The sequence below is a fragment of the Sinocyclocheilus grahami genome, unplaced genomic scaffold (genome assembly GCF_001515645.1).
Source record: "Sinocyclocheilus grahami isolate Dianchi unplaced genomic scaffold, SAMN03320097.WGS_v1.1 scaffold741.1, whole genome shotgun sequence".
NCBI lineage: Eukaryota > Metazoa > Chordata > Actinopteri > Cypriniformes > Cyprinidae > Sinocyclocheilus > Sinocyclocheilus grahami.
The window spans coordinates 216,159-231,089 of NW_015505920.1; the positions used below are offsets into that span (position 1 = coordinate 216,159).

The following is a 14,931-nucleotide window of genomic DNA, read 5'->3' on the forward strand; positions in this document are numbered from 1 at the left end:
TGTATACCTACTAAACTTTATGTAAGTTTACGAACTTTATGTAACTTTATTTGTTGTTTTATGTTAGGCATAGCTTGCCCTATAGCATGGTGTATTTTTATTTGTTTTGTTAATAAAAGTTCCATGTTTTATATATATGCTAAAGTGAGTTTGAATATTGTATTTTGTTGTTGCATTCAAGCAATTGACGCCGAACTGCTGTTAATTCAAAAGTGAAAGTAAAATGCGCACGGCGCTTTTAAGCTATTTAAAAGTGAAGGAAAGCGGAGGAAAAGAGGGAAAATTCAAACGAACAATTGCTTTACTCCGAATTGCCGCTATTTGAAAGTGAAAGTAAAATGGGCACACCGCTTTTACAAGCTATTTAAAAGCGAAGGAAAGCGAGGAAAAGAGGTCTATGTGTCCAATCCTCTACCTCACACTCTTTCAGTTTTACCTGTGCATGAATATAGTAGTTCACGTTAGGCTTGCCGTGATAGACGGTGTTGACGGTGATATGGTATTAAACCGCAACACCGGTTACATCACTTGCCCACCGCGTCACCGACCCCCACCGTCGTTTAGATTTTTTATAGTAATAAAAATAATTTAGTTCAGTAAAAGAACAGATACTACAATTAAAAACTGAATGCGGCTGCTCAATGTAGCGTGCCGAACGACAGTCGCATCACACAGATCAGATTTAATTTATCCAGTGAGTCGAGCTGACAGACAAGACGATCGCGGATGATTTAGTTTCGAAACGAGATGCAAAAGCGCCTATTTGGCAATATTTTGGATTTTGAAAAGCCTGTTGACTTTTGCCGTTTTATTTGGTTATATATTATACGTTTACTTATTTCCAGTTTTGTATACCTACTAAACTTTATGTAAGTTTACGAACTTTATGTAACTTTATTTGTTGTTTTATGTTAGGCATAGCTTGCCCTATAGCATGGTGTATTTTTATTTGTTTTGTTAATAAAAGTTCCATGTTTTATATATATGCTAAAGTGAGTTTGAATATTGTATTTTGTTGTTGCATTCAAGCAATTGACGCCGAACTGCTGTTAATTCAAAAGTGAAAGTAAAATGCGCACGGCGCTTTTAAGCTATTTAAAAGTGAAGGAAAGCGGAGGAAAAGAGGGAAAATTCAAACGAACAATTGCTTTACTCCGAATTGCCGCTATTTGAAAGTGAAAGTAAAATGGGCAAACCGCTTTTCAAAGCAAAGTGAAAGTAAAATGCGCACGGCGCTTTTAAGCTATTTAAAAGTGAAGGAAAGCGGAGGAAAAGAGGGAAAATTCAAACGAACAATTGCTTTACTCCGAATTGCCGCTATTTGAAAGTGAAAGTAAAATGGGCACACCGCTTTTACAAGCTATTTAAAAGCGAAGGAAAGCGAGGAAAAGAGGAAACGCCCGCCCCCGCGGTGATACCGGTATTACCGGTGTTATCACACGTCGATTAACTGGTGGGAAATTTTCCTCACTGTCACAACCCTAGTTCACTTCCCCATTGCAGCAGGTAGACATGGCCAGTCAAGTTGCAGTCCGTTTTGTGGATAATGTAAGTTTGCTTTATTTCTTTCGTGATATAGCCTTGTTCATGGTTGGAAGGTTATCTGGCGAAAATCAATCAATTTCTTAATTATTGTTTGTTTGTTTATTTATGATATTCTTATATATTTTCAGAAATATATTTTTTTTACTTTTATGAGGAAAAACAAGTTTTACAGTTCTCATTTAGCTAATTTACAGGTTTGCAGCTCAGTATTTAGATGAGTTTAGTGAAAAGAGAAGTGCAATAAAGAAAAGCAATTTCGTGCACTATAGGTCTTTTTTCACTTGGACTTGAGGACGCATTTCCCTTGTGTCCTTTTCTCTCTATCCTTCAGTGTGCAAACCTGAGCAAAAGTGAGTGAAGAAAAAGTGTTGTGTGCCAGCACTGGTCTTTTTTAGTCTGTTTGTCAGCACAAACCTCTGCATGTGGATGTGGTGAACTGTGAGTGTGTGTTCCACAGCATTTTGAGGTAATGTAGAGAGAAATGGCGTCCATGGGCTTTTGAGGTTTTCCTCTTCCAACGGATGCTCTCGCTGCTTTACGATCAACAGCCACTGATTTCTTTTGTCTCAACATACTGGTGACAGGCACTTTTCACTTCCTTGACATTGCTAATGTTTCTCTGTTTTGTTGATAAGACCGGGTTGTTAGTGAAGACTAAAGACTTACCTGCTGGGTTTTTTTTTTTTAGATACAGATTTTTTTAAATTGTGAAATTAGCTGCTTATAGAGGCAATAACATTGCAGATCTTGATATGTGCTATGTCTGTTTTGAAAGGTCGTTGAGGTACTTTCACAAGTTCGCCTTTTTTTAAAACTCTTTGAGTAAGGAACAAGTAAAAATAACTTGACAAACTCAACGGACCAGTTATGTTTGTCTTCCTCATGACAAGTGAGTTCTTAGTTCTCTCTTTCTATCCTGCAGGTCAACATGGCCCAGTGGAATCAGTTACAGCAGTTGGAGACGCGGTATCTGGAGCAGCTGTATCACCTGTACAGTGACAGCTTTCCTATGGAGCTGAGGCAGTTCTTGGCCCCCTGGATTGAGAGCCAGGACTGGTGAGTTGCCAGCAACAGGATGTGACATAAGAGACCTTAGCACTCTGAAGGTCTGTGTCTTATCTGAGCAGCTTAAATAATAACTCAAATAAATAAAGCTAAATTATGAATGTTATTTGGGCTCAGTCAGTGTTTTCAGTCGTTTAGTGTGCGGTGTCTAAAGAATTTAAGACCAGCTGTTGCCAGTCGTCCTCACAAAGATTATTTTTTATAATATTTGCAACTGATGCCGACGACTAACTGCACCTGTTTCCGAATATGTAGGTCTATTAATTTATATAATGAATTAACAAATAAAAAAAATAAAAGAAATGACATTTCTGAATTAAATTATTTTATACACTTTAGTTATATAAAATATAGCCTTTTTGAGGAAATATGATGAGGAAATACAGTGCCTTGAATAGGCTACATTTATGTAGAATGATGAAATGAAAATGAAATTACTTCTGTTTCGGAATAAATAAAACCGTATTTAATTTTCGTTCTAACTGATACTCAGGTTTTTTATGTGGACAGGTTGTAGCTACTGTAATCTGCAGCAGTATTTAGGGATTGGGGCTTTTGTGAATGATTTTAGGTTATGATGACAATGATGATGTTCGTGACGGTGACGGAGATGTGGTAGTTTTACTATGTCTTCCACTGTGTTCAATGTTTTTTTTTTTTTTCAATAGGATCACAGAAAAGAAGATTGAAATGACCTGAATATTGAGTCCGACCCTGTCCGTTAGTTACTAGTGCCCATCTCACATTTGCCCAGGCCCGCCCAAAAATAAAATTCTGCTTACACCTCTACACCATATAATCAAGATAAAAACAGATATAGCAACAGGTCTTTTCTTTTGTATTGTGACATATATATATATATATATATATATATAGTGCCGCTACAAAGTTTGTGAATTTTCTGTATTTCTGCATAAATATGTCACAAAACATAATCAATTTCACAAGTCCTGAAAGTAGACAAGAGAACCCAAACAAACAAGTGAGACAAAAATATGTTCTTTGTCATTTTATTTATTCAGGAAAATGATCCAATATTATATAATTCTGAGTGGCAAAAGTATGTGAATCTCTAGGATTGAAGGTGAAATTAGAGTCCATCTGTTTTTCAGAGTTGTTTTCAGTCAGTGAAATTACTATCAGGTGTAAGTTTTGCCCAGTTTTATTTAAAGAACAGGGATCTATCAAAGTCTGATCATGTTTGTGGAAGTGTATCATGACATGAACAAAGGAGATCTCTGAGCACCTCAGAAAAAGAGTTGCTGTTGCTCATCATGCTAGAAATGTTACAAAAACATCGCTAAAGAGTTTTGACTCCACAAATCCACAGTCAGACAGATTGTGTACAAATGGAGGAAATTCAAGGCCACTGTTACCCTCCCCAGGAGTGGTCCACCAACAAAGAACACTCTAAAAGCTTGTAAAAATCCACTAGGTTTCAAAGGACTGCAGGATAACTTCTAAGCAACTAAAGGCCTTTCTCACATTGGCTAATGTTAATGTTTATGAGTCCACCATCAGGAGAACACTGTACATCCATGGTGCATCCAAAAAGAACATTGCTGCCAGTCTGCAGTTTGCTAAAGATCATGCGGACAAGCCAGAGGGCTACTGGAGAAATGTTTTGTGGACAGATGAGACCAAAATATAACTTTTTGGTTTAAATGAGCAGCGTTATGTTTGTAGAAAAGAACACACTGCATTCCAGCATAAGAACCTTATCCCATCTGTGATGGTGGTGCTGGTATCATGGTTTGGGCCCGTTTTGCTGCATTTGGTCCAGGATGGCTTGCCATCATTTATGGAACAGTGAATTCTGAATTATACCAGCAAATTCTGAAGGAAAATGTCAGGACATCTGTCCGAGAACTGAATCTCAAGAGAAAGTGGGTCATGCAGCAAGACAACGACCCCAAGCACACAAGTCGTTCTACCAAAGAATGGTTAAAGAAGAACAAAGTTAACATTTTGGAATGAATGAGTCAAATTCCGGACCTTAATCCAATTGAAATTTTGTGGAAGGAGCTGAAGCAAGTTGTTCATAGGAGGGAAACCCACCAACATCATAGAGTTGAAGTGGTTCTGTACTGAGGAATGAGCTAAAACTCCTTCAAGATGTTGTGCAGGACTGATCAGCAGTTACAAGAAACTTTACCTGCAGTTATTATTGCAAAAGGGGGTCAGACCAGATACTGAAAGCAAAGATTCACATACTTTTGCCACTCACTGATATGTTACACTGGATCATTTTTCTCAATAAATAAATGGCAAAGAAAATATTTTTTGTCTCATTTGTTTGTTTGGGTTCTCTTGGTCTACTTTCAGAACTTGTGTGAAATTTTGATTATGTTTTGAGTCATATTTATGCAGAAATATAGAAAATTCTAAAGGGTTCACAAACTTTCAAGCAGCACTGTATACACATGGAGGTGTTTTTTTAGCAGCTTGTTATACTCCTAAGCTGTAACCTCTCCTAGATTTCATGTTTGAACTGCACTTCCTTATTCTTAGAATGCTTTTTAGTGATTGTCTTTAGAGTCATCTTTAGTGATGTCACGCCTCTGCCCGTAAAGTGCTCCTGGAAAGTCTGCTGTGAACAATAACATGAACCAGTGCCATTTTTTTCCTCTGAATTTCCTCATAGCATCAGCGTGAATGGCTTCTGTGTGATTCTGTTGTGGAATATGAAATGTCACTCTGAAATGACTCACAGCATGCATCTTTAATTCGAAAGAGTGGAGGAAAAAAAAAAGGGAAAGAAAATTATGCTGGGTAATTTTGGTTATCAACTAGTGAAATCTCCCATATGCTCCCATGGGGACAGCACCACACTTAGATAACCATTGGGTTGCAGCATATTAAGTGTTTGTGATGTAACATTTGAAGGGGTAATATGTTTATTTAATGCATTGTGCTTTTAATAGAATTAGTCTTTTTTCCCTTTTTTTTTTTTCCTTTTCTAAACTTTTAGAGTTTTGATACTCTGTTGTATAATTTCAGTGCTGTATTTCGCTTTGAAAGCCCAAAGGTATCGTCCTTCACATTACCCTCTCATGCACTCAGTTTTCTCGTTAGTGTGGTTAAAGTAAACCTGAGACAATACAAATAACCCATGGGATGTTTGGTTTGTTTCATGCTGACAGTGTCATAGAACTTTCTGAATGGATTATTTGTGCAGAGGAACATAATCATCAGTATAATGAAGCCTGTAATTATTGATAAAAAACACATTATTGCTTCAGGTCAAAGACTAGGGGAGTGCATTCGTACACCAACCATTCAAACACAATCCATTGTTTATGTAGATACACTCAGTCTTCACTCATTATTTGATCTCATTAAATTTGCAGTTGTCAAAGAGAAGCATGAAGCATGGCACATGTATGGCGGTAGATTTGTCAACCAGCAGATTTTAATGTCTCATTTAGACCACAGTAGATAACAACCCTGTTTTATGTTATTTACACTTGAGAGGAGTGAAATTTGAAGCTGTTTGCACTGATGCCAACCCTACTTATTTGCTATGAATCTTACCTTTTTTAGTTTGTTCCAAATAAAAACGAAAATAATCAAATTAAATTAAGTACTATTTATTTGTAAAGTATTTAAAGGGGTCCTATGATGTGATTTTTCCTTTCTCTTTGGAGTGTTACAAGCTCTTGGTGCATAAAGAAGATCTGTAAAGTTGCAAAGACTAAAGTCTCAAATCCAAAGAGATATTCTTTATAAAAGGTAAGAGTCAACCACGCCCTCCTAAAACGGCTCGTTCTAACGCCCCCACATGTCTACGTCATGATGTGGAAAGATTTGCATAACACCGCCCAAATGTTCACGCAAAGAAAGAAGGCGTAACTTTGATTCTCGCTGTAGTATTGTTGCGATGTTGTGGAAACACTGTGTGTTTCGTTGTGAAAGCGAAACTACTTTGTTTGGCCTTCCAAAAGTGGACGATATCCGCTTTGTCATGACTAGAGCTGATCCGTGCTGGTCGCTGAGGAAATACATCAACTTCGCGCTGTGGATCACCGGATCGGCTTTCACCGTGGATGAAGCGGAGTCCAGTCTGGGGTCGTCACATGTGGTTGCCACAATCCCGCCGGCCTCTCCTTCGTCGAATCCGCCGGCCGGCACGGTACAATGTATAATGTACATTATGTGTGCCGTTCTCAAGCCCGTCGGCGTCCGCTCACTCTAGCCCGCCGGCGTCCGCTCGCTCTAGGCTGCTGGCCGCTGCTCACTCTAGCCCGCCGTGTGTGACGCTGTTTCTCGTTGTGAAAGCGAAACTACTTTGTTTGGCCTTCCAAACGAGGACGCAACTAGAAATTAGTGGTTATGTTCCAGAACAGTTCAACCCAAATATTCAGATGTGTGCAGCGCATTTTGCGGAGGATGAGGACCGTTTCCTGTGAGAGTAGCCTACAATGCCGGTGTCTGTTTATATAAAGTGGGGCAGTTCCAACTTTGCAAGGACAGTCTGGCGCTTCTGACTCACAGCCTGTAAGTAAGTTTTTTTTATATTTAAAGAATTTGCCACTGACGATTCAAACGGGAGTTTTGAGCAGTGTGGAATAGCGCTTGTTGTTTGTTTCTCCGATCACAAATGCAGACATGGTTTTATGTTTACGCAGCGTGATACGCAACGCGTAAAAAGACAGTATAAGTCATTATAATCAGTAATTATGTCCCCACTGGATGCAACAAATGCCTAGCTTGTAATGGGTTTTATTGTTGTTGTCTTGTCGCACCAGGACACAGGGCATCACAGTATGGTAAGGGGCGTAACATTTCCATCACACACTTGAAGTATTCAGCCAATCACAACGCACTGGATAGCTGGCCAATCAGCGTACACCTCGCTTTTCAGACCGATGAGCTTTGTAGCAATCGATGCGCTTCAGAAAGGCGGGGTATAGAGGAACAACAATAACAACGTACATTATGTGGAATTTTTTTTTTAACATTAAACCGCATAAACACATTGCATTACACCAAATACACAACATGTTATTTTTAGCAACGTCATATGACCCCTTTAAATGACTGGATTATCAACAAATATGTATTTCCACATGGTTAATATATTTAATATACAAACATTTCTAGCAAAGAACTGTATTATACTGTATATACCAGTAGCTTAATATCAAATTACTCATACTTTGATCTAACATTTTGGTCATACTGCTTATCTTATACACATAGATATTTTATTGATGATATTTTCATGTGCCTTTGTTGACACTGGAAAATGTGCTAATGTGTGTCATTTGGCAAAAACTAAAGGGACTGAACCAGCTGTTTGACATTTTAAATTATTTTTATTAAAACTATAATGACGCCGTCTCTGTGAAAGTATTGCTGTTTTGGTTGTAGTTTTTGAATTCCTTGTTAATGCATAATGGATAACAGCGATGTGTGTTTCTTCACTGATGGCTGCCTTCTGAATGAGGTCAGCAGTTTGGAATTTGTGCTGAGTAACAGCAGAAAAACTGAGATCATGTGACTGATGATGATGGCAAACTGCAGTGACTCATACCTACACATGAGAGCCAGGACTTTGAAAATCCACACTATTTGCCAGTTTTTCCAGTTTAACTGTTTTTTTAGCATTTAGACAAAGACAGAAGTCTTTGACAAAGCTTTGGTTTTGTTGCAGATAATGACACGTGTAATTATCAAATGCATGTATGCAGGAAGCTGCTCAATACCCATCACATGAGCCTGTTTGCTTCTGTCTGTCACAGGGCGTATGCGGCCAACAAGGAGTCTCACGCCACGCTTGTGTTCCATAACCTGCTGGGGGAGATCGATCAGCAGTACAGCCGCTTCCTGCAGGAGAACAATGTCCTGTACCAACACAACCTGCGGCGCATTAAACAGCATCTGCAGAGCAAGTATCTGGAGAAGCCCATGGAGATCGCCCGCATCGTGGCCCGCTGCTTGTGGGAAGAGCAGCGTCTGCTGCAGACGGCCACCACTGCACAGCAGGTAGACACACACACATACATATATGCATATGTGCACAATTACACGATTCGTACAATCGTTGAGCTTCTATGGTGAATACATTTCAAGAGAGAAAATTATTTGATTTTTATTGAATGTTCCATCTGGGTTTCATTTATAAATAAATTCACAATTAACCTGCACATATATATATATACTTACCAAAAAGTCCTTTCCAGTCAAACACACAGTAATAGTTAGGGGTGTGAACCTACACTGGTCTCACGGTTCGGTTACGATTATCATGTCATTGATTCGGTTCGGTTCAATTCGATATCACGATGCATCACAATGCACCTCAATTTTCAATTTTACTTCATTTATACAATTTTGTCAATAAATACAAGCAGTCAGATATATGGAACTGTACCTGACCTGGTTTCTTAAGTTAGTGGTATTACCCCCTGCTAGTGATGTGACATTTGAACTGAGGCATCGGAGCTTGTCGAGAATAAATGGGCGTGCCAGATGAAGCCTCGATTCGAAGCTTGTGTTGTGTTGTTAATTGTCATAGAAATCACGTGACCAGTGACAAACAAAGCTTCACTATCTGTCCAGTCACGTGCGCATTTCACTTTGCGTGTTGAAATGTTCGATCCCCCAGATCTTACTTTACTTCTATTCAGTTACATTTTAGATACCCAGTCATACAAGTAATATGAAGAATACAAATTATTTCAGATATTTGTCATATGCAATTCATATGTGAACATTATTCTTCTATTACATCATATTGATATTCGTACTGGTATTAAATTGAACAGCTTAATGGGTAAATTAATTTATCAGAGACAGAAATTCAACAAACACAAACACACACACTGTTAGGCTTTTATTTGTGCACGTAACTTGAATCAATCTGTGGAATATGTGGTAGATGCCTTGCCCTACCGAGCGTCTTTCATAGGCTTTTGGCTGCAATATTTTTTATTAACCACCAGAAGGCACTGTTTTCGAGACACTCAAAGCTTTGAATCTTTTCCTGAAACAGTCAGAGGAAAGCCTCAGTGCTTCACCAGGCTTCATTTGCCCATCTCTACCCCCTACACAGGGACAGATTATGACACAGCGGTGCCCTGGGCACGGACCGATTAAAGGCCCCCCTCGGTTTAAATTTTGTTCCTTTTTTATTCAAAATTTTTCCAAACTTGTTAACTATATCATAAAATATCACGATTCTCAAATATAAGTAAATCCATTTTGCACCTTTATAGATCATGTTAGTTTATCTATAATGGGCTATGGGAAAAGTAGCCTAATATTAGTGTAATCTATTAACTAGCCTATGCATAAAACCCATCTTTTAACTTGTACTAGATATGGGTGTCATGTCATAGAATATTTTTAATATGACTGACTTTGTATTTAAGGTAAATTTTATAAAAACATTGTAAGTTACTAGTTATAACACTTTCATTGTACATAAAGAGAGCAAAGAATATTTGCATTATCAAAGAATATTAACTTCAGTCTAGACGGAGTTCAAGCACTCTCAACAACTCCCATTATAATCACTGAAGCTGTTTATACTGTGAAATGAATATCTTACTTGCATCGTACACACATCTGCACTTTGTTTATTATGAGAGAATTCACCAGAGAGCAGCATTCAGTCAGCGAGCGTGCGCACTGAACAAAACATGGGCTTTTCAGCGATGACTCATCTGAATGCCTCTGATTGGCCATTGCATTCATAATCTCAACAGAATCCTGTGTGATTGGTTATAATGCGCAGCACTGTAGAGCCAGCCAAAGCACAATCGCAGATTTGAATTTGGCAGCTGATGCTGTGCCGCACTGAACATTCTAATCGTATCAAATATAAAAAATATATATTATTCAGCCATTTTTGATCTTTTGGAAGCTGCATTCAAAATTCACTTTGCTTAAAATCCTGAGGGGGCACGGTTGAAATCGCGTTCTTGGAGGAGCAGTAATTCGGCTGGGCCCCCCTCTGGTCTAGTGCCCTGGGGATGTGCCCGGTAGGCCCGTGCGTTAATCCGTCCCTGCCCCTACATATTTCATTGTGCGTGACATGATTTACACACAGCGTGTGTCTTCTCCAGGTCGTGCTCAGGTTGTTCCTAAAAGCTGAAATGTCTCCAGATGTCGCTTTTTACATAGTTGGAGCATTTTTAATTACTCGCACTCGCGTCTCGCCTCCCTCTGCCATTAGGTGCGTTCGATTTGAAGCAGCGCTGCGCAGGATGAGTGTATGACATCAACCGGGATACACTGATCATTCTGGGCAGCGGTGCTTCAAGCCGAACGCCTAATGTATGCTACCGCGACAAAGCACGTATGCAACAAATGACATCAGAAAAGCGTCAGTACGTTAAAATCGGTTATGGTCTATTACTGAACCGATACCGAATCGTCCTCGTCTGCATCGCGATGCATCGAAGAAACGATTAATTTCGACATTCCTAGTAATAGTTTACACAAAGTGCTTGGAAATGGATTCCACTTTTTAACGACATATTCAGATTTCTTTTTCTCCAAATATCTTGCACATCTCTAGGATGGCCAGGTTGCCCATCCCACTGGCACTGTGGTGACAGAAAAACAGCAGATACTAGAACACAACCTGCAGGATATTAGGAAGAGAGTACAGGTCAGTACATAAAATCACACTGTAATTGACTAACATTGATTTGTCTTGTTCACAGTTACAGGTACATATGCATCACTTGATCATCTCTACAAACAGATGCTGTTTTGAACACACACCTTTTCTTTAACAGCATTTTTTGACGTGTAGAAGTAGTCATCTTGCAAGGGGGTTTTCAAACTTGTGATGCCACAGACCCTCAAATATGATGATCCCCTTCCTAAAATAATAAGGCATCTAGATATTTTTATGTATAAAGACTAATTTGTTTTTTTAACATTTTATGGAAAATATTCCTTTTTTTGTTATGTTGACACTATATTTTTTCTGTTCACTATTAGAGTACTGATAGATGTGTAAACCTGAATATAAGATACAACTAGGACTGTCAATAGAATAAAATAATTGTGATTAATCTACTCATTTCAGACTAGTTCTTATAAAAGCTGTGATTAAAAAAAAACGTATTTACCCTTTTTTAATAATTATTGCCCCTCTTTTCTTCATTTTTCATTTTGTAATGTTCCACAAACCCCCTAGCACCCCCTTACAGCCCCAGTTTGAAAGCCCAATTTTTAACATATTGCCCTCGAGTACAAAATGTCTTATATTTTGCCCTTTATGGGGTACATCCTCTCACTCATCCGTCTGCCTTAATCTTTTTGTACAGGATATGGAGCAGAAGATGAAGATGTTAGAAAATCTGCAAGATGATTTTGACTTCAACTACAAAACTCTTAAAAGTGCTGGAGGTATGATGAGTACATGTACAAGTCTTTTTTCTGTCCAAAATCTCTCTAATAGCCTCAATCACTGATAAAATCTCAACAAATCTGTTACCTTTCAGAGTTGTCCCAGGACCTGAATGGAAACAGTCAGGCAGCAGCCACCAGGCAGAAGATGTCTCAGCTTGAGCAGATGCTGAGCGCTCTGGATCAGCTGAGGAGGGTGAGATACAGAATCAAGTCACAAAATACAATAGCCCCTTTCACACAGTAACACCAGTAAATTGCCGTAAAATTACCAGAATGACTTTACTAGTAAATACAAAAATGCGCTGTTCACACAGGCAATGACGTTCTGTCTTTTTACCAGTAAAGCACCATTCACACATCAATTTCAAAATGCCGGTAAATTCTGTTACATCGTTAACCAGAAATGACCTCTAAACGGCTGTGCGTCCCGGTGTTGTGTTTGTAAACATGGAGGGGTAAATGTGGCCAGTGTTTTTGTTGATGTCTTCATGTTTGTGTCAAATGTTCACATTCATGTAGCTGCTTTTGGCCCAGAGATATCGCATTAGATGACTTCAAACCGTACTACACAGTGGGGAGTAAATGTGTCATCTGCATCAGAATGTTATAATTGGCCCAGAACCATTTAATTTTAAATATTTTAACGGCTCTGGATTGGCCCAGAGTAGATGTCTTACGTCAGTGCGTTCTGAACTTGTACATGCTCATACCGGTAATCTTCATTCTGCGTTCACACAGAGCGCATTACTATTAATTTACTGGTAATGTTACAACTTCTCATACCGGTAAATTGCTGGAACGAATTTACCAATATTTTTGGAAAGGTCCTGTTTACACATGATCTCTTAACGGTAATTTACCAGTAAAGTCTGTGCATGTGAAAGGGGCTAATGTTGACTTCTAGGGTCTTGAAATTACAGCCCAGAAAATCGTTCATTACATTCACACTGATCACCCTTGGTTCAAAAGTTCAACGTTTTTCTGTTTTGCAGCAAATAGTGACTGAGATGGCAGGGTTGCTGTCTGCCATGGACTTTGTGCAGAAGAATCTGACAGATGAAGAACTGGCTGACTGGAAGAGGAGGCAGCAGATCGCTTGCATTGGAGGACCACCGAACATCTGCCTGGACCGCTTAGAGACATGGTACACAGTCCGTTCACAGCCAAACCTGCTTTTAAATCGCACCTTTTTCTGGATTGGATCATTTAAAAAAAAAAAAAAACTCTGTCTTTCAGGATCACCTCTTTGGCTGAGTCGCAGTTGCAGATAAGACAGCAGATCAAGAAACTGGAGGAGCTTCAACAGAAGGTCTCATACAAAGGAGATCCGATTATTCAACACCGCCCAGCTCTGGAGGAGAAGATTGTAGACCTGTTCCGCAACCTCATGAAGAGGTTTGAAATCACTCATGTGTAAACTTTATAAACCAACGAAACAGGATCTGATCAGTGATGTTTGCTTGTGTCATTGCAGTGCATTTGTTGTTGAGAGGCAGCCTTGTATGCCCATGCACCCTGACCGACCACTTGTCATCAAAACAGGAGTTCAGTTCACCACCAAAGTCAGGTGGGTACACACAGTGGTGAGTTATAAAGAAAAGACGTCTAGACACACATGGTAAATTTTTCCCCCTCCCCTCTTTCAGGTTACTTGTGAAATTCCCAGAGTTGAACTACCAGCTGAAAATCAAAGTGTGTATTGACAAGTAAGTCCCATTTCCTGCCCGTGACATCATAATGAAATGACTTTGACATGCCAAATTTGAATTTTTTCCTCCTGTGTTCTGCAGGGAGTCAGGTGACGTGGCAGCCATTCGAGGGTAAGTTTTTAGGTTAAAATGATGCCGTTCTCACAGAGATAAACTGTCATATGGTTATTTGCAGTTATAGGCTGATATACATTGGGCAGGCCAATTAATTGGCCAGTATTTGGGCAATAAAATAAATATTTCAGCTATTTTGTAGAAGTTTCATTTTTATAATTAAATTATATTGTACAGTTACAAAAAATGTGGTGAAATGAAGTCTCTTTCTTGCTTGTACCTGTAAAAATTTTTGCATTACGGATAGGGATGCACCGATACCGATACTGAGCTCCTGTACTCGTACTCGTTAAAATACGCCGATACCACACAGCATGTGATAAGTGCCATATTCAGACAATGAAACACCGACAACAGACAGCAGAATGGAGTTATTAGAGATTAAGGATGTCTACGAAGTATATGTATGCAATGAATATAATGTTAAACATTCAGTATTAACTCCTGTATGGCTGATGTGCGCGAGTTGATAAGCAAAGTGCGCTGAGTGGATTGAGTGCGCGGTGGCGCAGATGCGCGAGCTTGTCGAGTGAATATACCTTTCTCACAGACATCACTGGAAAGTTTGTAGTTCGGTCGGATACGTCAAAAACAAGTAAGTAAAACAATGCACAAGTTACTTAACGGTAGAGAGAGAGAGAGAGAGAGAGAGAACGCACGCAATTCTGTTGTGTGATCTTTGATGTTCACTCACTTAGCACACGCATCATTTGGATTAATACTAAATCGTAAAAATAAGACCATTTATAGGGGCATTCACTATAAATGTCATTTATTTTTAACCTTAGGCATACACGACTTTCTGGCGAAAGTGAATCTAACAGCTTGTGTGAAATGCGCTAGGCTGTACTTTTCTGCACCAGTACAAATACGTGCGCGCGTTGCACGTGTTTTGCTTGCTTGATTGTTTCTGCATTATATGAGTGGCTTTGGAATATAAAGCCACTCATCGCAGCATGTTTCAGATGGAAAAAAAACGCGACTTCTATTTCTGAAATATCACAGTTAGGAGATTTATAACGAGTGGTTCCCTGCATTATTACAGCAAAGCGCGTGATTACAGTACTAAGCCGCTGCAATGGAGCAGCTCTAATGCTATTAAATTAAAGATGATGTACCATAGAGC

General features: G+C 39.1%; 1 protein-coding gene across 1 annotated transcript in view; it reads left to right on the forward strand.

Moving 5' to 3' along the window:
- Window positions 1-1,506: 1,506 nt before the first annotated feature.
- Window positions 1,507-14,931, forward strand: part of LOC107560746 (signal transducer and activator of transcription 3) — a 32,685-nt gene continuing 19,260 nt past the window's right edge. The window contains exons 1-11 of the mRNA XM_016245003.1: window positions 1,507-1,548; window positions 2,468-2,601; window positions 8,355-8,598; window positions 11,138-11,230; window positions 11,898-11,979; window positions 12,075-12,175; window positions 12,975-13,126; window positions 13,219-13,377; window positions 13,457-13,549; window positions 13,629-13,688; window positions 13,773-13,802. Coding sequence (XP_016100489.1) covers window positions 1,513-1,548; window positions 2,468-2,601; window positions 8,355-8,598; window positions 11,138-11,230; window positions 11,898-11,979; window positions 12,075-12,175; window positions 12,975-13,126; window positions 13,219-13,377; window positions 13,457-13,549; window positions 13,629-13,688; window positions 13,773-13,802 — 1,184 coding nt within the window. The 5' untranslated portion in view covers window positions 1,507-1,512. The remainder of the gene's footprint in view (window positions 1,549-2,467; window positions 2,602-8,354; window positions 8,599-11,137; window positions 11,231-11,897; window positions 11,980-12,074; window positions 12,176-12,974; window positions 13,127-13,218; window positions 13,378-13,456; window positions 13,550-13,628; window positions 13,689-13,772; window positions 13,803-14,931) is intronic.